At 60.5% G+C, this 23,449-nt stretch overlaps 1 protein-coding gene across 1 annotated transcript; it reads right to left on the reverse strand.

Moving 5' to 3' along the window:
- Positions 1–1,092: 1,092 nt before the first annotated feature.
- On the reverse strand, positions 1,093–21,995 carry KCNJ4 (potassium inwardly rectifying channel subfamily J member 4). Its single transcript, XM_070407994.1, is given in 3 exon segments — positions 1,093–1,553; positions 1,556–2,785; positions 21,673–21,995. Coding segments are annotated over 2 exon segments (1,341 nt in total). The 5' UTR covers positions 2,747–2,785; positions 21,673–21,995; the 3' UTR covers positions 1,093–1,403.
- Between the last annotated feature and the right edge of the window lie 1,454 nt (positions 21,996–23,449).

Raw genomic sequence — 23,449 nt, forward strand, 5'->3', positions numbered from 1 at the left:
CGGGCCCTCCCCACGCCCCTGAGTTATAAAGGGTTGGCTGACTCCACACAGGGCTCTCCTGTCCATCATCTCTGGGAGGGAGGGCTCACCCCGCCCTACAGAGGATGAACTGAGGCCGAACGGATGGATAACCTGCCGACAGCCACACGGCAGGGAAGTAGCAAAGCTCTGACTCAAACCCACTCAGGCCTCTGAGGCCCACTCAGACCCTTCGCATGGCTCCCAGGAAGGAGAATGGCAGGTGATAGAGTTCCCTGCAGGGTCAGTGTCCACAAAGGGGCACAAACACCCACACATCCATATACACACATAACACACAGGCCTGCCACACGCAATACACATGCATGCATAGCACATACACACCACACACATCCATATACACACAGGTACCACACGCATCCATACCACACACACAACACACAGGCCTGCCACACACAATATACATGCATGCATAGCACACACACACCACACGCATCCATATACACACACAATACACAGGCATGCCACATGCAATACACACATGCATAGCACACACGTGCATAGCACACACACACACACCATGCATATACATATCATACACACATACATACCACACAGAGACACACTCACATTATGTTGGTCTCTGTTCTTCCCAACCCTCCATCTTCAACCAACCTACCCCAATGGACCATATACTTTATTAAAAATATATAGTTACAAACTCCATTGTCGATTTGGGCTGGGTCCGGCGGCCGGAGAAACCACAGGGAGGGCTGGCCTGTGTCCTTCCCCTTGGGCTCCCACCTCTATACTCAAACCAGCACCATCCAGGGGCCGAGAAGGCTGCTCTGAGGGCTTCAAGGGGGCAGCCAGCTGGGCAGGGACGGGCTAGGCCACACGGGCGGAGGGAGGGTGCACAGAGAGGATGGCACCTCCGTGTCCTGCAGGTACAAATGGCAGAAGGTGGATTTGGTGCCTCCATCTCTCTCCATTTATAGGTATTTACAAAAGAAAGTCATGAGCAACAGGTCACAGTCATGCAAAAGAAACGCACCCATCCCTCCCTCCCCCAAAACTACCCCCTGCCCACCCCAGACCCCAGGATGCCCACCCTCCAGAAGTCCAGCCGCGTCCCCAAGGTTCTGAGAACAAAGGGAGCACGTCCTTGAAGGGCCGGTGGGGAAAGGATGGTGAGTCCGGGGCCCTGGAACCGCCAGCTGGCAGGAGTTGGGGAACTCGAGTGACAGGGCACAGGGTTCCCGGGGCCCTTCCCAGCCCGGGTTCCAGAGTCAGTAGGAAGGGGTCCCCCAGCTGTGAAGGTCCACGGAGCCAGGGTCAGCTCTGTCCTGAGTGCGGAGGGGGGGCCCTGGCACCTCACCCCCCAGCAGAGGCTCTTGTGGAGGCGGCGCGGGCGGGCCCGGAGGTCAGATGGCCGACTCCCTGCGGTAGGAGATGCTGTCCAGCGGGAGGGAGGCCTGCATGCGCTCCAGGTCCAGGTGGCTGCCGAACTCCAGCATCCGGATGATGCCCGCCTCCTCCTTGCAGCCCGCCTCCAGGCCCAGGCCCGCCGCCACCCGCCGCCGCGGCCCGCCGCCGCCTCCTCCTCCATCTCCTCCTCCTCCTGGCTCATGAGGGCCAGCTCGTTCTCGTAGCAGAAGGCACTGGGCGGGGGCGGCGGGGCGGGCAGCACGGTGATCTTGCTCTCCTGCAGCTCCCGGGCGGAGCAGCAGGGCGTGCCCGCCACCTCGTAGGTCTTGTGGAAGCGCGAGTAGTCCACCTTGTAGTGGCTCTTCTCCTCGAAGACCACGGGCTCGAAGCGGTGGCCCCACAGGATCTCGCTGGCCAGGTAGGAGCTGCGGGCCTGGGTGGTCATGGCGGTGGCCTCCACCATGCCCTCCAGGATGACCACGATCTCGAAGTCCTCGGACTCCAGCTCCTCCTTGCCCATGCCGTACAGCGGGCTGTCCTCGTCGATCTCGTGCACGATGATGATGGGCGACACCAGGAAGATGCGGTCCAGGCCGACGTCGTAGCCCACGTTGAGGTCGCGCTGGTCCAGCGGCAGGTACTCGCCCTCCTGGGTCATGTAGGGCTTAATGAGCTGGGCCCGCACGTGGGCCTCCACGATGTGGCTCTTGCGCAGGTTGCCCACGCGCCACATGAGGCACAGCTTGCCGTCGCGCACCGAGATGACCGCGTGGTGGCTGAACAGCAGCGTCTGCGCCCGCTTCTTGGGCCGGGCCATCTTGGCCATGATGGTGCCGATCATGAAGGAGTCGATGACGCAGCCCACGATGGACTGGACCACCACGGCGATGACCGCCAGCGGGCACTCCTCCGTCACGCACCGGAACCCGTAGCCGATGGTCGTCTGCGTCTCCACCGAGAACAGGAAGGCGCCCAGGAAGCCATTCACGTGCATGATGCACGGCTTGGGGGTCGCCGGCGCTGCCCCGCCGCCGCCGCCACCGCCACCGCCCGCCGGGGCCACCACGGGGCCGGCCTCCAGGTCGCCGTGGAAGAAGGCGATGCACCAGAAGAGGAGGCCGAAGAAGAGCCAGGAGACGAGGAAGGCCGCGGAGAAGATCATGAGCATGTAGCGCCAGCGCGTGTCCACGCAGGTGGTGAAGATGTCCGCCATGTAGCGCTGCGACTTGTTGCTCAGGTTGGCGAAGTAGACGTTGCATTGGCCGTTCTTCTTGACGAAGCGGTTGCGGCGTTTCCGCCGGGGCGCGTGGGGCTGCCCGTTGCGGTTGTGCCCGAGCATGTCCCGAGGCAGGCGAGGTCACCGGGGAAGACACGGGGCCTGGGTGGGGGGAGAAGCCAGACACGTGAGATGCTGGGAGCCAGCAGCGGCGGCCACAGAGGACGGGGGTGGGGGGAACCCCGGCTCTGGCAGCAAGGCACCCACCAGAGACACTCAGAAGGGAAGCGCCCGGCCTGGCCCGAGGCCTCCTCCACCCCGGCCAGCAGAATGTGCCAGGGAAGGTGGCTCTGACGACAGGGAGGGGTGTCGGGACCGAGCCAGTGCCTCCATGGCCAGCCCAGCTCCAGGACTGGGTCTCTGCCAGGCCAGAAGCTGAGGCCACCAGGATCCAGGGCCTAGTCCAGCTCTCCCGCTGCCCCCTCCAGCCCCCCTTTGCCCACTGCTCCAAGCCCGAGCTTCCTGATGCCCAGCCTGCCACCGGCCACCCTGAGCAGAGGGAGCCCGAGGGCTCCGGCCCCAGCTCGCCTCCCTGCGTTCACCCTCTGCCTTTTGGGTCTTTCAGGGCAGGATGGTCTCCTGTGCTGTCCAATACGACAGCCACTGGCCACCTGTGGCTCTTCACATCCACTTAAAATTAAGTACTGTGTCACCTGCGGGTGACGCATCTCACCTCCCTCGGCCCCACTTCCTTTGTTTGTAAAGTGGGGACCCGCGCCCTCCTCACGGGGCCCAAGGAGCGGTAGGTGCTCACTTGTAGCAGGTGCCCTCTGCCGGCCTCCCCGCCTCCTGGGAGCAGGGGGAGCTGGCGAGAGGCGGGCCTGGGCTGTCAGCATCCCAGCTGTTTCGGCAGAGGTGGCCCCTCACCCCGCAGGGTGGCAGGGCGCACCAGCTGGGCCCGCAGAGGGCAGACCCTCATCCCTCCCTTCCACGGGGACCCCAGGAGGGAGATGGTGCTGCCCGGGCCCCAGCGGCTGGCAGGGCCGGCCCGAGCCTCGGTTCCTGGTAACATTTTGGCCCAGAATTACATAAGGCTGAAAGTTTCTATTTTCTGTGCTATTCTTCTTCCTGATCTAATTGTGCATCTGTGGCAATGTTTATACACTTCCCCGGTTCAGGACAACTCGGTTGCCGCAGCAACCGGTGCGCGCCAACGCTGTAATTTAGAGATCAGCGGCGCCAGAGCCTGCCTCTTCCAGGGAGAAACGCCCTCTCTCAGCCCAGGGAGAGAGCCCTGCCCCCCTCCCCCACGGCCACCCCACCCCTGTGCTGGGTTCGGCTCCCTTCTCCCTTCAAAGGAGCTCCCTGGGTCCCACAGTCCTGGATGGAAGTCCAAGAGCCACCTTGTCACTTGAGGAAGTTACTTGACTGACCTGAACCTCAGTTTGCTCATCTGGGAAATGGGATGAGTGAGACCCATCAGTCTGACGACCTAACTGGTAATGTTGCCATGTGGTGCTGGCCCTGAAGGGGTCATACCTCTACCTGGGCATCCCAGGCTCTCTGCTCAACAGCCAGGGTGCCGGGTGCGCCTTCTGGCGAGAAACAGTTTCTAGGGGGGTCTTCCTTCACTAAGCGTCTCTGTCCCTGCTCTGTCCCACTGTCTTCACTGCCTCCATTAACACCACAGAGGGAACCGGAGCCAGAAGGAACAGAGGATCGCTGATTTCAAGGCCCTCATTTACCTGAGGCCAGGGAAGTCCAGAGCTGGGACAGACTTGCTGAGAGTCCCAGGGTGAGACCGGGGCCAGCCCTGAGCCTGGTCTCCTCACTCCCGCTCCAGAGCCCCTGGCAGAGGGCACTGGGGTGAGGCTTGGGGGCCAGGGGAAGAGAGGGGCAGAGGGGACAACGTGTGGTGACCTAGCCTTTCATGGATGAGGTCACTGAGGCCCAGAGAGGGTGAGGGCCTTGCCCAAGGTTCTCTGCCCAAAGGGACTGTCCCTCACTTGGCAAGGCCCCCCCCGCCCCCCACTTCCCGGGTTCTTCCTCCGGCACTTCCTTTAGTCTGAGTGCATCCTGGGGCTCCTTTCCTGGCAGAAGTCTTTCTTTGGGAAAAGGAATGGGAATGGGACAAGCTGGCTGCATTTTACAAACTTAATGTCCTTTCTTGGCAACGTGAAGGATTGACAGTGCTGTGCCAGGTACCAATTTTTTAAAAATGTACTGTGTCCGGGCCGGTGTGGCTCAGTGGTTGAATGTCGACTCATGAACCAGGAGGTCACGGTTCGATTCCTGGGCAGGGCACATGCCTGGAAGCAGGTTCAATTCCCAGGAGGCAGCCGATCAATGATTCTCTCTCATCATTGATGTTTCTATCTCTCTCCCTCTCCCTTCCTCCCTGAAATCAATAAAAATATATTTTTAAAAAAATTTTACTATGTTGTGAACATCTAAAATCTGAGGCCCCTAGTCCAGACTTCACTGGACAACTAGGGAAACTGAGGCAGAGAGCAGGAATGTGGCTCAGTGAGTCAGCAGTGGGCCCAGGGCACGGGGGCCTCGGGGAGATAGTGCAGGTGGTCAGCAGGGCTGTGAGCTCGCTGGACGGCTGCTGCCCAGTCCTTCCTGAGGAGCTGGGGGCGGGGGGGTGGGGGGGACTGGAGACCCTGCCGGCCAGGGGTCCGAGGAAGAAAAGCTGATAGGGTGGCAGCGGCCCCAAGGGTTCCAGCAACCCAGGCAAGTCTCCCGCGCACTCTCACCACATGTGGGAGGCTCGGGGGCAGCGCCTCAGGAGGCCCCCAGCCCCAGACAGAAGCAGGGGCGGGTCTGAGACCCAGGGCAGGCTCAGTCCACACTCCCCCCAGAGGGCAGGAGGGAAAGGGCAGAAGCCCACCCCAGGGACACTCCGCCAGCCTGCAGGACCTTTCTGCATCTCCTGGTATCAGGTGGGAGAGCAGGGAGGTGAGGCCACGCAGCTCAGCCGTGGGACCCCTGAACCATCATCTGTGGCTGCTCGTAGGGAACTAACCCTCAGGATGGCAGGTCTGTCTCACTGAAGCCTCAGCAACCCTCCGTTGACTTAACAGGCATAACAGGACCCTCCCATAGCACAGGCAGGCTAGTGTTTCTCTTCCCAGCTGAAGAATCACGGGTTGGGGTGGGGGTGGGGCGAGGGATGTGGATGGGGGGTCACACGGTAGAAGTGGCAAAGCTGGGATACCGATTCAGGTGTGGCTGGTTCCAGGTCCCTGACCCACCCTGGCCCCAGCCCCTCCGCTCTCCAAAGCCCTCGCTGGCTGCACTGCCCGCTGCCTGCCTGCCTCCTGAGCCCAGGCCCTCACTGCCTGCACTCCGGGACTTCTTTTCCACTTTATGAGAATACTGTGCTGGTTGAACACTTGTGCTTGGGGTGGCGAGACCTGGTTCTTGGTCTCAGCCCTGTCACCTCCTAGGGTATCCTCTTTGGGCCTCAGTTTCTTCATCTGCAAAATGGAGATGCTGATTACAGCATCTACCTCACCAGGCCACTGTGGCGGCATATGTGATCAGCACTCGTAATAGACACATCGGCTGGGGCGTCAACAGGCACTGCAGGTAAAGGCACAGAATACGGCGATGGAGACCAAGATGATGGTGATGACTATGTCAGAAAATCTGGCTTCCAGTCCTGGTCCGGCCACTGACTGCTCAAGCCAGATGCTCCCCTCTGTCTGCAAAATGGGGGTGGCAGGGAGCAACTGCTCCCTGGGAGAGCTGGGAAGATGTAATGAACACGGCGCCCAGCATCGTCTGGAGGGGAGACTGGCTCTTCTACCAGAGGGAGCAGGCCCAGGGGCCGGCAGGGCAGAGGGACTCACCCAGTGCGCCCAGGAGGGATTCCAGGGGTGGGAAGTGGAAGGAATTCACGCCCTGTCCCACTCCCAGCCCCGGAGGAGCACAGAGCCTGCCCCGCTCCGGCTTGGAGGAGGCCTCTCCGGTCTGGCCACCTGGTTGGGTGGGTGTCCTTTCAGCTCTAACACGCAGGGCTTTGCAGGGGAGGGCAAGGGGCCAGGCAGCTGAGCTGTGCTGCTCGGAGTGAATGGGAGCTGAGGAGAGATCTAGCCACAGGGGGTGGTGGGGTGGTGGTGGTGGCAGGGTGTCCGCTCCTGCCCACAGCCCTCTGCAGGCCTCTGTCCTGCTCCTTGGACCCCGGGAGGTCTGACTCTCTTCTCCTTGTGAATGTCGAGAGCCCGTATCTTCCCCCTCCCGGTCCAGTGTCTTCGACTCCGGAGTCTCTGTCCACTTTCTGCCTGTGTGACCTTGGGCAAGTCACTTAACCTCTCTGGTCCCTGCACTCCTCATCTTTTGGTGGGGCTAATAATAGTCCTTACCTCACAAGGCTGTGATGAGGAATAAATAGGACCGTGACCGTGCCCATCACGTGCCCAGAACACAGTCAGTGATGGATAGGTGCTCGGAATCACTCCCAGGCCTGAGCGGTCCTTCCCTGGCCTCCTCCCCCGCATTTCAGAGCCCACCCTGTGTCCATCTCACGGCCCTGCCCGGTCTGTTCCAACAGCAGCAGGGGGGCCAGGGGAGTGAGAGCAGTGGCCTCAGAACCGCACAGAGCTGGGCTCAGCAGGTTCCCTGACCTCTCTGAGCCTCCCTGTCTCCGCCTGGGAAGGAAGATATCAATGCCTACCTTGCAGGCGGTCCTGAGGGCCAGACGCGGCTGGTCAATCGTCATAAAAGTGCAGGCCACACAGTGGGTGCTCAATTAATGCTGTTCCTCCCCCACCACTTCTTCTGAACCCTGACATCCCTCTGCACACCTAGCCCCTCCCCCCGGCTGACGGCATGAGGTCTGACGTTGCACCATCCGTAAGGAGCATTCAGCACCCACTTCCTCTGTGCGGGCTCTGTGCTGAGTGCTGCGCCAGGATCGATGCCTGCCACCCTCACCATGACCTCAGAGGAAGTTGCCATTATTATCCCGACCAAGGCACAGAGAGGGTCAGCGACTTGCCCGCACTCACACAGCTCCTGAGGGGGAGAGTCAGGAGTCAGACCCCAGCGGTCAACACCAGAGCATATTCGTTAGACACTCTGCTCTCCTGCCTCCAAGAAACCCCGTTTCTCCCACTTAGCAAACATTCCCCGACCCGCCCACCCGAGGGCCTGTCAGTCAGGTCAAGCCTGCTGGGAGGGAGGGACTGGGTCACAGGGAGTGGAGCCAGGACCCAGGTCCTAAATTCCAGGTCCAGCCCGAGCCTAGACACACAGGCGGCTCTGGGCTCGAGGGGCTCTGCGCAGTGGGTGCAGCAGCTCGGTCCTCCAGCTCTGTGCCCCACCTCTCACCCAGCCACCGGCCTGCAGGAGAGCAGGCTGGGAAAGAAAGCTGTTCCCCAGATTGTCCACACAGGCCTTCTGGTCCCGGCAGTGGCAGGAGCTGGTGGCTGGAGGACTCCAGGGCTCCAACCTGCCAGGGTGCCCTTTGACACCTGGCCCTGCCCTGAAGGAGAACTTGACCCCCCCCCTTCCAGGCCCCAGGAGTCTCTTCTATCGATTACTCTGTCCCACCCACCACAGGGGCACCCCAACCTCCCCTGCCTACAAGGATCTGGAAGCGAGCGGGGCTCCCCGAGGCTTCTCTTTTCCAGAACCCCAGTCTCTCACTGGCGGGGCGTCCACTCCCCCACCCTGCTGTGGCTCGGATCTGTCTGCTGCACCTCGTCCTCCACGTCGCGCCCTCGATAACTACGTACTGCTCACTTGCTGTGGGCAGACATAGGGGCACCCAGCTCCACAGTAACAAGCGGAGGTGGCAGCCACCAACCGTGAGCTCCCGAGGACAGGTCTCACCCCGGGAGAGAGAGGACGAGGGGCTCTGGTTGGCCGGGGGTCCACAAAGGCCTCCTTGAGAAAGTGGCATTTAAACCGAGACCTGAGTGGAAGTCAAGGTGGCGTGAGAATTGTGTGTCTGTGTGAAGGGCAGGGTGTAGAACATTCCAGAAAGAGCCTAGTGTGTTGCCCGGCCGGTGTGGCTCAGCAGGTGAGCATTGACCCATGAACCAAGAGGTCACTGGTTTGATTCCTGGTCAGGGCACATGTCCAGGTTGCAGGCTGGGTACCCGGTAGGGGACGTGCAGAAGTAAGCCAATCAATGATGTTTCTCTCTCTCTCTATCTCTCTCTCATTCCCTCTCTCTAAAAATCAATAAAAACGTATTGTTAAAAAAGAGGCTTCACCAGGGTTGGTCTTTTACATTTTCGTGTGAATCAGGAGATACGACAGGCCCCTGTGTGTCTGGGACACTGACGAGGACCAGGTTTGAGGGGTGACACGTTCTAGTACGCAGTGGCCTTGGAACGCCCCATGCAGATGCCCAGCAGGTCAGACCCCAGGTCTGCGAGAGCTAGATGGGTTAGACCTTGACCGCCCCGGGGATATTTTAAGCTGCGAGGGTGGAGGAGATCAGGGGCAAGAAGGCTGGATGAGCAGAGACGAGGGCTCAGACCCAGCCAGCCTCCTGCGCAGGAGACCTGACACAGCAGAGGGAGCCTGAGCACAGGGCCAGAGGACAAGGGGACAGCAGCCGCCGAAGCCAGGGAGGAGGGGGTGTTAGCAGCGCTGCCCAGGTGCCCTGACCAGCCCCGGCCAGAAAGGCAGCGACTCCTCCTGAGCTGAGGAGGGGAGGTGTGGGGGCAGAGGTGACCTCCCCAGCCAGGGGTGGGAATGGGCGTGGAGATCCCCGTCCCTTAACCTTGTCCTTGGCCTCTCAGCAAACAAGTCTCCAGGAGCTGAGGCTGCTGGTGGGGGGAGAGGGTCTCCGAGAGCTTTGGGGAGTGCAGGCCAACACCCTCCTTCCCACACACAGGAGTCCCTGGATCTTGGCTGGGCCCAGAGGCTGCACCTAAGAAGAGGTGGGGGGAGGGGGGCACTAGGGAAGGGGAGGGAGAGCCAGGTGCCAGGCTCGCTCCCTCCCTTGCTCTGGGTGGCCGGGGTGGCTCTGCGACACCTGTGCGTGCTCCTGGGGCCTGGGCCTGCAGACAGTCACGCACCTCCGTTGCCCAGCCTGGCAGCAGCCTGCCACCCATGCCCATCCCCGAAAGGCTCCCCACGCAGCCAGAAGGAGGAGGAGGGAGCCTCGCAGGGAGCGATGCGGGTCTTCAAGATGTGTTTTAAGTGAAAAAAGGCAACAGTGATGGATACCAAGTATAGTATCTACCGTTTGTACAAAAGAGGCGAGAGGAATTTTTAGATACACATATTTGCTTGTCTGTGCTTGTCTACGGATGGAGACCCAGGAGACGGGTGCCACTGGCTGCCTCCGGGGAGGGGAAGCAGGTGGCTGGGGATGGGGTGGGAGGAAGAATTCTCACTGTATTCCCGTGGTGTCTTTTTTTAATTTTAGAACCATATGAATGTATTACCTACAGAAAAAAAAAAGGCACAGAGAAAGTTTTAAAATTAGTGTGTACATATGTGTATTTTTCTGAGGAGGATCAGAGCATTCATAAGGTCCTCAAAAGGGACCGTGATCCCAGAAAGCTTGACTATGCTTCCCTTGTGCGCTGTGTGGCTGTGGGAAAATGCCTTCCCCTCTCTCAGTGCCATCCATCAGAGGGAGGGTAACACTCGCTGCATACACGTTTCGAAGACGGACAGTGTACGGGAGGGTAAGGGCGTACAAACTGTGAGGTGCCTTAACGCCACCTCTCGTTCTCCCCACAGTCCCCTGAGGGTTCGGTTGCACCCCCTGTCCTCCCAGCAGCTCGGATGGAGGCCCTGGCTGGCCTCTGCCTTCCGCTGGGAGTCCTCCAGGCCTGAAGGCCCCTCTCTGATTGCCCTCCTTGCTCTCCCTCCTCCAGCCTCTACGTGCCCACCCCGTGCAGTGCCCAAGCTCATCTGGCTGAAACACCACCTGGCCCGTCACCCTTCCAAGCAGTGACGAGCCAACTCAGCTCCTGCTCCCCGTGTCCCCTGGGTGTCTAAGAGGCATCACAAACTCGGCATCGAGAAGACCCAGCCATCGCCCCCGCCTCCTTCTCCACCTCCCTCTGTGACCTCCCAGGGAGGGGTCCACTCAGCCTAGCGCCTGGGTGTCACCCTTCAACCCTCTCCAAAGCCAGCCGGCGTATCCGTGTCGTGTGCAACTAACATTTAGTGTTTGCTGTGGGCCGCGCGCCCCGGCCACTCCTCTGATCCTTGAGACCCTGGAAGGGGAGCCGCTATTTTCATCCCAGCTGAGGGCTCAGGAGCTCCCCTAGGCAGGAGAACCCCCAGGACTGGGGCCTGGACACTGGCCCCACACCCAGTCCATGCAGCCTGCAGAGGGCTCCCTGCTCTGAGCCACGTCACTACCGGACACTCCACCGCCTCCTCCTCCCTGCACCTGCTGCCTCCTCTCCCCCCGCAGCCCATCTCCACGGGCCGAGGACCCACGGTCTCCTCAGCTGAGAGCTGAGGGTCTTTCCTGCTCCTCTGACCTCAACCCTTCCACCCCCACCCCACCCCCAGCCACTCGGGCCTTTCTCCTTGTCCCTTGAACACCCCAAGTCCATCCCTAACTCTGGCTCTTTACACTGGCTGTCCCTTCTGGTTGGACTCCTCCAGGACTCCACCGCCCGCACCTTCGCACCATTCAGGTCTTGATTCAAAGCTGCCTCCTCCAAGAGACCCCCAGACGCTCTCCGTCTGTCTGTCTGTCCGTCTGCGTCCTGACCTCCTCACAGCACTGATCCCATTTCATTTGCAATCTCCTTAAGTGCAGGGACCTTGAATCTCTGCCTCACCCCTGAGCCCCAGACGCTTCATAAACATCTGATGACTGACAAAGAAACAAGATAATTTCAGTCCATCATGATTCCCACAAAGGCCCTACGCAGGGTGATGTGACAGAACGTGACCAAGCAGGAGCTATTTTTGTCACCGTAGCCAGGGAGAACCTCTCGACAAAGGTGGCCGCTGAGTGGAGACCAGAAGGAGACCTGCGACACTGGAGTGGGGACAGGACATCTGAGCCTCGGCCTCCGCCTCACCCTCCCGTGGACCACTGGCTTCTCCTCTGCTGACCCTCAGGTGTCCTCCCCGGGGGTGACCAGGGCATCTGGGCTTCGTACTCAGTGTCCTCGGCCCAAGAGACAAGCTCCAAGGACTGGCAGGGAGAGTGGCGCAGGGCCGAGCCGGTGCAGCCGGCCGCCTTAGGAGGGTCAGACAGCGGCAGGAACACTCAGCCTCCACTCCCACCCCAGCATTCCAGCTCACCCACAGCCAGGGGAGATGGCTGCTGTCAGAGTGCCCACTACGGGCAGCCAGGTGCGAGGGGCTTACTCATCATTTCTGCCCACCTGCCCATCTGGCTCCTGAAGCCAGAGACTCTGAGACTCCATTCATTCGTTCGTTCATTCATTCATTCATTCATCACCCTAAATATATGCTGAGCTGCAGTGGCATCTGCCCTCCTGCCTGGCACGTCTCTGGCAAAGCACAGTGCCTGGTCTCGGAGGGCACTCTATAAATCACTGTGGAATGAATGAACACCTACTGAGCACCTACTACGTGCTGGGGGAAGACACGTGGGCAAGGCTCAGCCCTGCTTTGCTGAGCTCCGAGTGTGAACACGTGAGGATAGGAAACGAAGGGTCTACACAGCAGAGGGCTTAGAGAGAAGGTCCCCAGGAAGATGTGGGGCAAGCAGGGAGCACAAAAGTGAAGCAGGGCTGGGCCAGGGCTGGGCTGGGCAGAGAGCAGGACCTAGGGCCTGGGGTGGGGGTGGGGGTTGACAGAAGGCTCCGGGCCTGGAGCTAAGTGGGCTGCTGGGCAAGGGATGGAAGGTCTGAGGACAGAATAGCCGCATCCTAGAATTCTCTGTGCTGATGTTTTTAGGAACGGAGTATCCTGGGAAAAAGGAATCTGCACCCCCTATCAGGGGCGACCCCAGGATTTCTATACAGAGCAGTAGCTTTTACGCTTTTTGACCAAAACCCAGAGTAAAAACAAACATATTGTACATTGCTATTCATTATATAATGTATAATTGAAAAGCTGAAACAAAACAAAAAAATAATACTTACTCTCACTACATGCAAAGTGCTTGCTATTTTGTTTTTTAAAAATAAGTAGTGAGCCCTTGCTGGTTTGGCTCAGTGAATAGAGCGTCGGCCTGCAGACTGAAAGGTCCCGGGTTCAATTCCGGTCAAGGGCACGTGCCTGGGTTGTGGGCTCGATCCCCAGTAGGAGACGTGCAGGAGGCGGCCAGTCAATGATTCTCTCTCATCTTTGATGTTTCTCTCTCTCCCTCTACATTCCTCTCTGAAATCAATAAAAATATATTTTAAAAAAATAAAAATAAGTAGTGAACTCACTAAGTCAATTTTATAACCACTGATGGGTCAGAACCTACATGCAACTTATTAATTTATTTATTTAAAATATTTTTTATTTTTTTAAATATGTGTTTATGATTTCAGAGAGGAAGGGAGAGGGAGAGGGAGATAGAAACATCAATGATGAGAGAGAATCATTGATTGGCTGCCTCCTGCATGCCCCCCACTGGGGATTGAGCCCACAACCCGGGCATGTGCCCTGATTGGGAACTGAACCGTGACCTCCTGGTTCATAGGTCAACGCTCAACCACTGAGCCACGCTTTTTATTGACTTTTAGAAAGAGAGGAAGGGAAAGGGAGAGAGAAACATCAATGTGAGAGAAACATCAACGGATCGAGCCACACCCTGAGCATGAGCCCTGACGGGGAATCAACCCGATGACCTTTCCATGCACGGATGACACGCAACCAACTGAGCCACACCGGCCAAGGCGGACCTGCAGGCGATTAGGAGCTGTGAGCAGATTGAAATGGGGATCTAGGGCTTGTCTTGAAGCCTTGACCAACTGTGCTCGGACCATGGGCTTCTGGGGGCACAACCACGGGAGGAGTTATTGGAGGTCACGGGGAGTCCTTGCAAGAACAGGCTGCTAGACCCTTAGGGTCACAGGATGGCTACGCTGTGGCCCAGGCAATGGGAACTCTGGGTTCTGGGTCCAATCCCTTCTCCTGAACCTGTGTGAAAACCTGCTGCTGCTCCCCTAACAGGGGCTACTCAGCAGTTGCTTGCACACCTCCAATGACAGGCAGCTCACCCTTCCTCAGGTAGACTTCTGGAGGGTAGGGAGTGAGGCTCTGCCATGCTACCACTGCAGCCGGTAACCGTAACTCTCTCCGTGGCTGGCTGTCCATTCCCTCCCCGTCTCCTGGCCTGTCATCTCAGGGACCCGGGCCAGCCCCGGCATGGCCCACTCGGTACCCCATCCGGTTCCTCTCTTCCCTGTGGCCCTGTTCCTGCCCCAGGTCTGGGGGGCGGTGGTGCTGAAACCCGCCAGAGGCTCTTTCCAAGGTCAAGTGGCGCAGGATCTGCAGCTGCAGGGCCTGGCGCTGGCGCTCAGCCAGCCCTCCCCCCACCCAGCAGGTCAGGAGGGCTGAGAGGGTACAGGGCAGGACTCATAGCCAGGAAAGCAGGATCTGAAGGTGCTGGCTGGGGAGTGTGGGGGCTGCAAGTCTGGAAATCTGCCAGGAGTTGCCACTGAGTGATCGGGCCACACAGCAGCTTGTCAACAACTGACCACTTTCCACACAGGCTCCTGAGATCTTCCCAGCAGATGCCAGGGCACAAGCCCACCCTCATGGCTCAGGGCAGGGAGGCTCAGAGGTGAAAGGCTGCCCAAGGCCACACAGACATTCAGGGGTGGAGCTGGACTGGCACCAGACCTTGTGTTTCCCACCCACAGGCCTCAGCGGGGATCACTAAGGGTGGAGGAGCTAGCCTGGGGGGCGGGGGGCAGGCGGAAGTGGCCACCCTTCCTCTCCAGAACAGGCTGGGTCCCTCAAGCCCCAGAGTGCAGAGCAGAGGCCAAAGTGGGAGGCAGGTACCAATGAGCAGAACCTTCTAGAGACAAGTGGGCTGCCCGTGACGACGGTGAGGTGTGGAGGGGTGTGGAGGGCCTGATGCCCATGTGTCAGCGTGCGACAGCCCCTCTGTCCCCCATGTCACCCATAGTAGCCAGGGCCACTCTAGTCTGTGCCTGCCGCCTCCCCTGTATGGCCTCATGGAGCTCCTGAATCACTGAACCCCACTCCATCTGTCCCCCAGGCTGAGCAGCACCTTAACTCTCACAGGGCAGAGGGCTCTGGGCTCTGAGGCCTGCGGTGGGGTTAGGAGAGGAGCTGCGGGTGGGGGTGGGGGTGGGTGGGGGAGAGACTGCTGAGAAGTCCCAGAGGCCAGCACCGAAACCTGACTCCACCACCAAGTCAAGGTTGAGCAAACTCCCTCCCCCACGCCTCAATCTCCCCATCAGGTGAGTGGGATCAGGCCATCACAGCGCATGTACCCCTCCTCCCCATCCTTGCAGGCCAGGGGAGCCAGGGCGGCTCTAAGAACAGGAGGAACAACAAAAGGAAAGAGCCAGGCACATCTCCCTGTCACCACCGTGGTCCAAGTTTCACACAGGAACTAAGAAAGGTTCTCAGGGGGACAGTGACCCCGTCAAGGTCGTGTGGGAAAAGTCAGTAGCTGCGCTGGGGTTCAGTTCCTAATTCAGCTGCACAGCTGCTGCCCCTTCCCCTCCTTCCATCTGGGGGTTTGCCCAGGAGAGGGGGCTGATGGGATTCAGCACTTCCCTTCCTCCTCCAAACCCGGCCATATAGGGCATGTCTGAGAGAGAGAGAGGGTGTCAGCAGCCCTGGGGGAGGAAGAGCTCTGGGTTCCAGTCCAGCCCCAGCTCTGCCGCCGCTGCTGGAACCCTGGGCAGTCACTGTGGTCTCTGGACTCAGTTGCTCCATCTCCCATCAGAGGCTGGAGAAGAAGCAGACGCAGGAGGAAATCGGGGCCACTGGGTAAAGCCGGGGAGAGTTTTCTCCATCGTCCCAGGCCCACGGGGTGCCTCTGCCCAACGCACCCCCTATGCCCTGCCCACTGGGCCACCCGAGCATGCCTAGACCAAAGCTCCCAGCTGCTAGGTCACCATGACAATGCCTTCACCCTACACAGCTCCAGCTGGGGTCTGGAACACCGAGGCCCACTTTTTCAGTGGCCCCTCTCCTTGACCTGCCAATGCCCCTCATGGCACCTCCCCTCCCCCTGCCCACTGAGGCCAGATGTTCCTGCTGCTCGACTAGGCTGGTCGACAAGTGGCCAGGTAGCCACGGGAAGAGGGGAACCCTCGCAGGGAGAGGAAGGGAGCCCCAGGCTAGAAGAGATGCACCTCCCCCCTCAGGAGGACAAATGGGTCCCAGAATGACCGGAACTGGGAGCACAGGTGGAACAAAGGGTATTTGGCCCCTTCTACCTGCGGGGCCTTGGAAGACCCTTGCTTCTCAGTTTATGTACTTATTTTATTTTTTTTTTAGAGAGAGAGAGAAGGGAGAAGGAGAGAGATATAGAAACATTAATGAGAGAGAAACATTGATTGGCTGCAACCTACATGCCCCCTACTGGGATCAAGCCCGCAACCAGGGCACGTGCCCGAGACCTCTTGGTTCATGGGTCAATGCTCAACCACTGAGCCACACCAGCCAGGCGAGCCTCAGCTTTTTCATCGGAAAAGTGGGAGTGATGGTCCTCAGAGCATGGCAGGGAGGATTACGTGAAATAATGAATATAAAGCCCAGCTCAGCCTGGCACACAGGGGGTCGTCCCCCACTCTGCAGCTGGGTCACCCAAAAACCTCTTTGTCACCCCAGCCACCCATCAATATCATCATCTAGCTGAGTAACTCGGGTGTGAGTGTGCGTGTGAGTGGGAAAGTGTGAGTGTGCAAGTATGAGCGTGTGAGCACATGACTGTGTGTGTGTGTTGGGAGGAGACAGGGCACGGCATACAAAGGGAAGGGAAGGGCCCCGCCCCCAGCATTCCTCCCACCCGTTTGCCTGGCTTGTGCGTCCTGGAAAGAATAGTGGTCTGAGAATCAGGCAAAACCCGCCAGTTCAAATCCAGTCCCAGCCGCTTTCTCCGTGTGCCCAGCCAGCCACTCCCCTGGCTGGACCTCAGTTTCCCCTGTAAATGGAGAGAACAGCTGAGGCCCAAGTCTAAGTCGCCACTGGGACCCGACAGTGGGCCACAGGGGTGGAACTGGTCCAGGCTTTTGGGAGTTGGGGGCGAGACCCAGAGCAACCTGGAGCGTGAGCCCCCCTACCCCCTGCGGTACCCCACCCACCACCCCGTGAGCGGTGTGCGCGCCTGCAGGAGCGTGCGCGCGTGTGTGACTCAAGGTCTATTCATAGCCGCGCTCCACCAGCTGCATCGTCACAAGCAGAGGGGCCTCAGCCCATATTATTATTTCAATTACCATCTGAATTAAAAGTTTGAGCAGCGATCAGCCCACGTAGCCAGGGGAAGAGGGAGCAGGAGAAGAATAAAGATGAAAAGGAGAAGAAGGGCTGGGCCTGGACATCCCCCCAGACCCCAAGGAGGGCTGAGGGGCTGAGGAAGATGCAAATACCAGCCCCCAGCTTCCTGCCCACCCCTTGCCCAGGGCCCAGGATCCCCGTGGGGACGGGAAGAGCACTTTGGGACAGCAGCCCAGCAGTGGCTGCTTTGTGGAAATAACTCATAAAACCTGATTCTCGGCCACACGGATGGGTGGACCAAACTAGAAAGGGCGAGAACCGACCTCAGGTCACACAGGAACCACACCCAAGGTTGCTGGCTCCACGACCCTCTCAGGCAGGCCCCGCCCCGTTTCCCTGGCCTCACCGGCTGTATGACACAGACCTCTGTGGGTGGCCCTAGGGCAGGACCAGGGAGGACAGAGGCGAACCTGCTGTCCCTGCTGTTCCCCTTCTTGTTCTCCGGCTTGATCCCCTCCCCACAGTCCTAGCCTCTCAGCCCTCTGCCAGACCACCCTGAAATCTCAGACCTCACACCAGCACCAGCCCAGATGCCCCTCCTCACCCACTGTTGCGGGGGACAGAGCCCTGGCCCACATCCAACTCTCTGGGTACTTTTTGGGCAGGCCATTCTGTTTCTGAATCCCAGTCTTCCCATTTGTAGAATGAGATCTCCCTTGGGCGTGTCTTCAGGATGGAGCCCCAGACAGTCCTTGAGGGGGTGTCACGCTATGGGGGCGACAGACCATCTCCTGCCAAGATCCAGGCCAGGGGAGGGACGTTCTCCACTCTTCCCAGACTGGCCTGGACTCAAATCCAGGCTCCTCCACTTCCCTGCTGTGTGACCTTGGGCCAGTCACATAGACTCTCTGAGCCATGGCTCCCCCATCTGTGACACTGGGACATCAATTCGACATTGTGGGGGTGCTGGGAAACGTAGAATGAGCAGGGATTTGCACAAGCTCCTGGCGACGATGTGTTTCCTTGCTGGAGAAACAGGTAACTGATGGAGCTGCTTCCCAGAACCTCCTGGGATTTTGGAGGTGGAGATGTCATTCAACCTCACCCAGAAAGCTGGGGTCACCGGGTCAGGATCCCTGGCTCGTACTCGTCTGGTTCTGCTGGAATAGCTCTGGTAGAGGGGTTGGGGAGCTCACTATTTCACAAAGCACCCACAGATGCTCCCCAGCTCTCTCCCTTCCACTCTGGGAATCTTCTGGAGGGGCCACAATCTCCCAGCTTCACCCCAGGGCAGCCTGCCCTGCCTGGGACTGCCTGCAACTGGCTTCTCAATGAACCTGAGAGGGAGCTTTTCAAATAGATCAAATGAGGGAGGGGTGGGATTAACGTCCAGGGATGGAGGGGGTGGGGCCAGGGAGCAGGAAGGGAGCCAAAGGAAGAACTGGGCCTTCAAAGCTCCTGGGTCCTGTCCGGGCGGCCACTGTGCTCCCTGGGGTTGGGCATCTGCCTGTCTATCTCCACGCAGGACTGGGAGCCAGGAGCCCCTGGTTCAGGCCCCGGTTCTGCTTCCTCCACCCCCTAAACCATCACTGTGACCTTGGGGGGCTCCACGTCCCTCTCCGGGCCTCGATTTCTAGTTCTGTGAAGTGGGGGCACCAGAGCAGTGATTTGAAGCACCAAGCCTTGTGTCTGAATGGCCACACTGTCCTTCTGCCCCGCCCCCCGCCTCGCATGCTAGGAGCACGGGGCCTCTGAGTGTCTATGGTTTCGGGGCCAGAGACCCTCTCTTTTCTCCCTGTACCCCTCTTGCACATCTAGTGCCGTTGCAGGTTCTGCTGTCCCCATTTCACAGGCGAAGAGATGGAGGGATAAGGAGGGAAAGTCACTTGCTCAAGGTCACAGAGAGCAATTCAAACTTCAGGACTCCTCGGTGCCCAGGAGAGCAGCAGAGCTCAAGGGCGTCTTCTTTCAGGAGAGTCACCAGGATTTTGAGTGGCCAGCTGTTCTCTATACAGATGTAGACTCTGCATGGGGTGGGGGCGGGGACTGCCCAAGGTCACACCGAGGCCATGAGAAACCAGGGTCCTGAACATAGGCTCGGGCTTCCCGGGCCCCACCTCGCCAGGGGCATGGCAGCATGTCTGACTCCTGCCTCAACCCTGGAGTCTCCCTAAATTAGAGCCCTTGCCCTGCCTCTAGGCTCCACCTGGCTGCTCCCAGAAGCCTCCAACCCCTGGGACTGAGGCAGGAGCGTGAGCAGGAAGTCAGGAAGGCAAGTTGCGGGGTGGCTGCCTGTCCCGGGCCCTCTGGCCCTCCCTCTCCTCTCCTCGTGCAGGAGAAGCTGCAGTGATGTAATGCACTCGGCTTTGGTCCTGGTGCCAATCTCAGAAGAGAGACGACAGATTGCGTGAGCCAAATTTGGCATCCTAGGGGGAGAGGCACGAAAAGTGGAGACGTGGAGGAGAGGAGCGGGGAGCCTGGGGAGGTGCAGGAGAAGCCCCCCTGCCCAGCAGACCCCAGAGGCGCTGGGCCTCCTCCCACTCCGGCCTCCCCCTCCCCAGCCCAACTGCACCGGAGGCCTCCCCTCCTGACTCAAGAGGCCCCTGCAGCCCTGGTGCTGCCAGTCCTGAGCCTCCCGGCCCAACACACCGTTCCAGCTCCGTTTCCCATCGCCGCTAGTCTCTTGGTTACCATGTTGCTGGTTGTCATGTCGCTTACATGTCCTCGTGACTCAGTGGTCCCTGCAGAGGGGCCCCCTCCTCCTCACACCCCCCTCAGCTCTCGCCCCCGCCTCCCCCAGATCCACATTAAGAACCAGCCCGCCCTGTAAGCCTACGCTGTTCCTCCTCCCCTTCCCTCTTATCCTAAGCTAAGAAATCTTTTCACAGCATCTCCTACCGCTACTTCATTCTCTTCCACAAACGTCTGTTAAGAGCCTACTATGCCCCAGGCTTGTGCAAGCTGCCTTCAGAGACATGGCATCGTCTGTAAATCACTCAGCAACCCACTGAAGTCACTACCATCATCCCCATTCTCCAGTTGAAGAAACTGAGGCTCAGAAAGGTCAAGACAGCTACCCAAGGTCACCCAGCAGAAACTCAAGGCCGGCGCTGTCTGTTCCCAGTGACGCCAAAGGTTTTTTGTTTTTTTTTTCTGGGGAAGGAGCTTCTTTTTCAAGGGTAACCCAAGGGACCCTGAGGAATAGTTCCCAAACCCCAGATCTTCCCTCTAATTCCTGGACCCTCCTCTCCTTGGTCAGCCCTCTATTTCCGGCCACATTTCCCCCTCTCCATTAGCTGTGCATTTTCCGAAAGGTCAAATGAATCCTTACTCCCACTTGCCCAGCCCATCCCCAGCCTGTGAACAGCCCTCGGCTCACTTCAGCCCAGGGGCCCTCCTTGGAGGTCAGCGGGGCAGATGCAGAAGTTGAGGGTCAAGGAGCAAGTGACTTATCCAGGGTGCCGGTTCCTCAACTAGCTAAGCTGGTTTCTAGGAGCCTGATTGGAGGACACGCAGGCCCACTACCCGGTGTAGAAAGCCCCAGAGAGAGCCCCTCCTCCCAGTAGAAAACAGTCGAATGTTCTAGGCTCAGTCTTCCAGGCTCTGGTTTGAATATGTATGGGTCATCTCTACCGCCAACAGCCTTTGCTCCTGCCATGTTGCACTCCGGTCCTTACCCCACTGCTCCCTTCAGCCCTTTGCTCCCCTCATCCCAGTCCAAGCCAGGGCCATATGGGGTTCTCAGGCCCCCAAAGTCCTGGCAACAGTCCCCCAAAGCCCTGGTGCTCTGGAGATCACAGAACTGGATGTGCAGGAGAAGCGGAATAGACATTTTACACGCATGCACACACACACACACACACACGCATGCACACACACGCACACATTCAGGGTACAGCTCCCTCTCCGGGCCTTGCCAGTGTGACCTCCTTCCCTAAATTGCCTTTCCCTTCAACCTGCTGCTTGACATCCGATTGCTCTTGAGGCCCCCACCTGCCAACGTGCCTCTGGTCCCTCCACCACACTCCTGCCTGCCCATCTCCCTGCATCCTTCCCCCATCCTGGAGCTGGGCACTGGGGCAGAAGTGAGTGATGCTGGTGGTGGGGACTCAGCATGTTGCAGGGGAAGTTTCCCGGCTCTGGGGTCCATCCAGACCTCTCTTTGCTCGGGGTTCCCCCTCTAGGGAGGAAAAGGCAGCCTGTGCTCTCCCCACAGCGGGTCTCTACACTGTGAGATGTGGAAATGCCTCATTTACTGGGTCCCTGTCCCCTCACCCGGGGTCGCCTGGCCCAGAGTCCGTGCTCAAGACCCGAGAAGTGGGATTTGTTCTGGGTCAGATGGAAGGGCCCTGGGCCAGCAGGCTGCGGTGGGATGAGGATCGCAGAGCTCCTCCGCCCCCTTGCCAAAGTCACCTGCCTCGGAACTCCTCTGGAACCCAGGGAGGCAGCTGGAGGTGGGTGGAGGCAGGGAAGGGTCGTGACCGGGGCAGGAGGTCAAGGCCCGTTCAGCTCCCCCACCCCCACCCCGTTCCTGCCATCCACCCAGACCTCGCCACTGCCGACAGACAGGACAGAGCTCGCCAGCTCCCGGGAATTCACAGGACCCCGGGTTGGGTCGTGGATCAGATACTGAGCGCACCGGCCGGAGCAGCCGGCCCAGGACACAGCCTCCCCCGGGGCGGGACCGACGACGGGCTGCGCCGGCGGAGCGCGGGCAGGCTTACCGCGGGCCGAGGTCCGATGGCGTCCGCGAGGCTGCGCGCCGGCTCTACATCCCACGGCGCTGGCGGCGGCGTCCCGGCGGGGAGAGGGGAGTCCCGGCGCCGTCTCCCCGCGAACCCGGCGGCCGGCCCCGGCCCCTCCCCGGCTGTCGGGGGGTCCTGTCCGCGAACCTCCGCGCGTCCGGCTCCGCGCGCCTCCGCACGGCCCGGCGCTCCCTGCCCGCCGCCAACTTTCAGCGCTGCCCCGCGCCGCGCCCTCCGCGCCGCCGGGGCGTCAGCATCGCGGGGCCCGGGCCGGGCTCAGCGCGGGCTCCGAGGGCCCATGGCTCCCGCCGCCGGTCGCCCCCCGCCCCCCGCGGCGCCTTCCCCGCGCTGCTCTCGGGCTGCCCCCCGCCCTGCGCCTCACTCCCGGCCCCGCTGCGCTCGCCTCCCGCCCGAGACCTCCGGGGCGGACGGCCGGGCTCCGCCGCCGCCTCCCCGCCGGCCCCGTCTCCGCCCCTCTCGGTCCCCGTCCCCCTCCGGCCCCGGTCTCTGTCTCCCGCGCTCTCGCCGTCTCTCCCTGCGGGTCTGTCTCCGTCCCGCCGTCCTCCCCGCCTCGCCCCTGCCGCCCCCTCTCTGCCCCGCGTCTCTCCCCTGCGCGTCTCAGCCGGTCTCCCGCCCCGTCTCTGTCCTTCTTCGTCTGTCTCTCCCTCGCGCTCTCGGCGCGCCCCGCCGTCTCGGACCCAGGCCCCGCCGCCGCTGCGTCCGCGGCTCGCCCGGGAGCCCGCGCTCCCGCCGCCCGCGGCGCCGAGAACTCCCAACTCGGCTCACGCCGCCCCGTTTGCGAGACTTTCGCCCCTCCTCGCACGTGACCCGCACCCCGCTGCGGGGGCTGCACCGCCGCCACCACCCCGCCAGCCCCGGAGCCCCGACGGCCCACGGGGCCCGGCCCGGCCCTTTCCCTCCGCCCTGGCGCGGGGGGCGTCAAACCCCCTCCCACCCGCCCGTCGCGCGGGGCTGGGGGCTGCGTGGCCCCGCTCCTGCCTCAGATCCGGTCCGGGTTTTCCTCCTGCCTCCCGGAGCGCTCCTCCCAGAACCCATTCCGATCTTCCGCTCCCGGGCTTTCCAGCCCCCCAGGGGCAGGTGGAGAGGGTTCCTGTGCCGGGAAGGGAGTGGGTGGGACAGGGTCGGTGCTGGGTTCCTGGGCGCCGGGCCGCTCCCCTCCTGAAGGACCCTATGCACCCCGCTCCTGCTGGAGGGGCCCTCACAATCGCCTAGGGCAGCACCGCCCATTTTACAGACTGGGAGACTGAGTACCGAGGTCACCAGCCTGCCACCCGGGGAGGCAGAGTGGTCCAGCCCCGTGTCTCTTGTTCTTTGCATCCTCATTACTTCAAAGTGTTTTCTATGGGAGGGTCGTGCTGTTCTCCTTACCGCCCTGACTGCGCCCCAGGTCTGGGTTCCACACACTCTGGACTGTGGGGGCAAGTCCCCAGCACCCCTGCCCCTGGGGAGCCAGCCGCTTCCCTGGCCATTCACCCCAGCCCTCCGAGGAAGCAGGTGGGAAGCGCTCCTCCAGGGCAGTGGGATGAGAGCACACCTGCAGTTAGACAGCCAGAGGAACTCCCCAGGAGCCGGGCCATCTCCGACCACCCCCAGTTGAGAGAGGGAGAGACTGAGGCACCCCGAAGTCGGACTGAGAACTTACTGAATATGAAATCTCCAGCTCCTTCAAGCTGACCCCGGAAGATGCAACCAGCACAGGAGCCACAACACATGAACCACCCTGACTGCTCCCCTG

The sequence above is a fragment of the Myotis yumanensis genome, unplaced genomic scaffold, assembly GCF_028538775.1.
Source record: "Myotis yumanensis isolate MYYU_CA2020_CCGP unplaced genomic scaffold, mMyoYum1.0.hap1 SCAF_3, whole genome shotgun sequence".
Lineage (NCBI taxonomy): Eukaryota > Metazoa > Chordata > Mammalia > Chiroptera > Vespertilionidae > Myotis > Myotis yumanensis.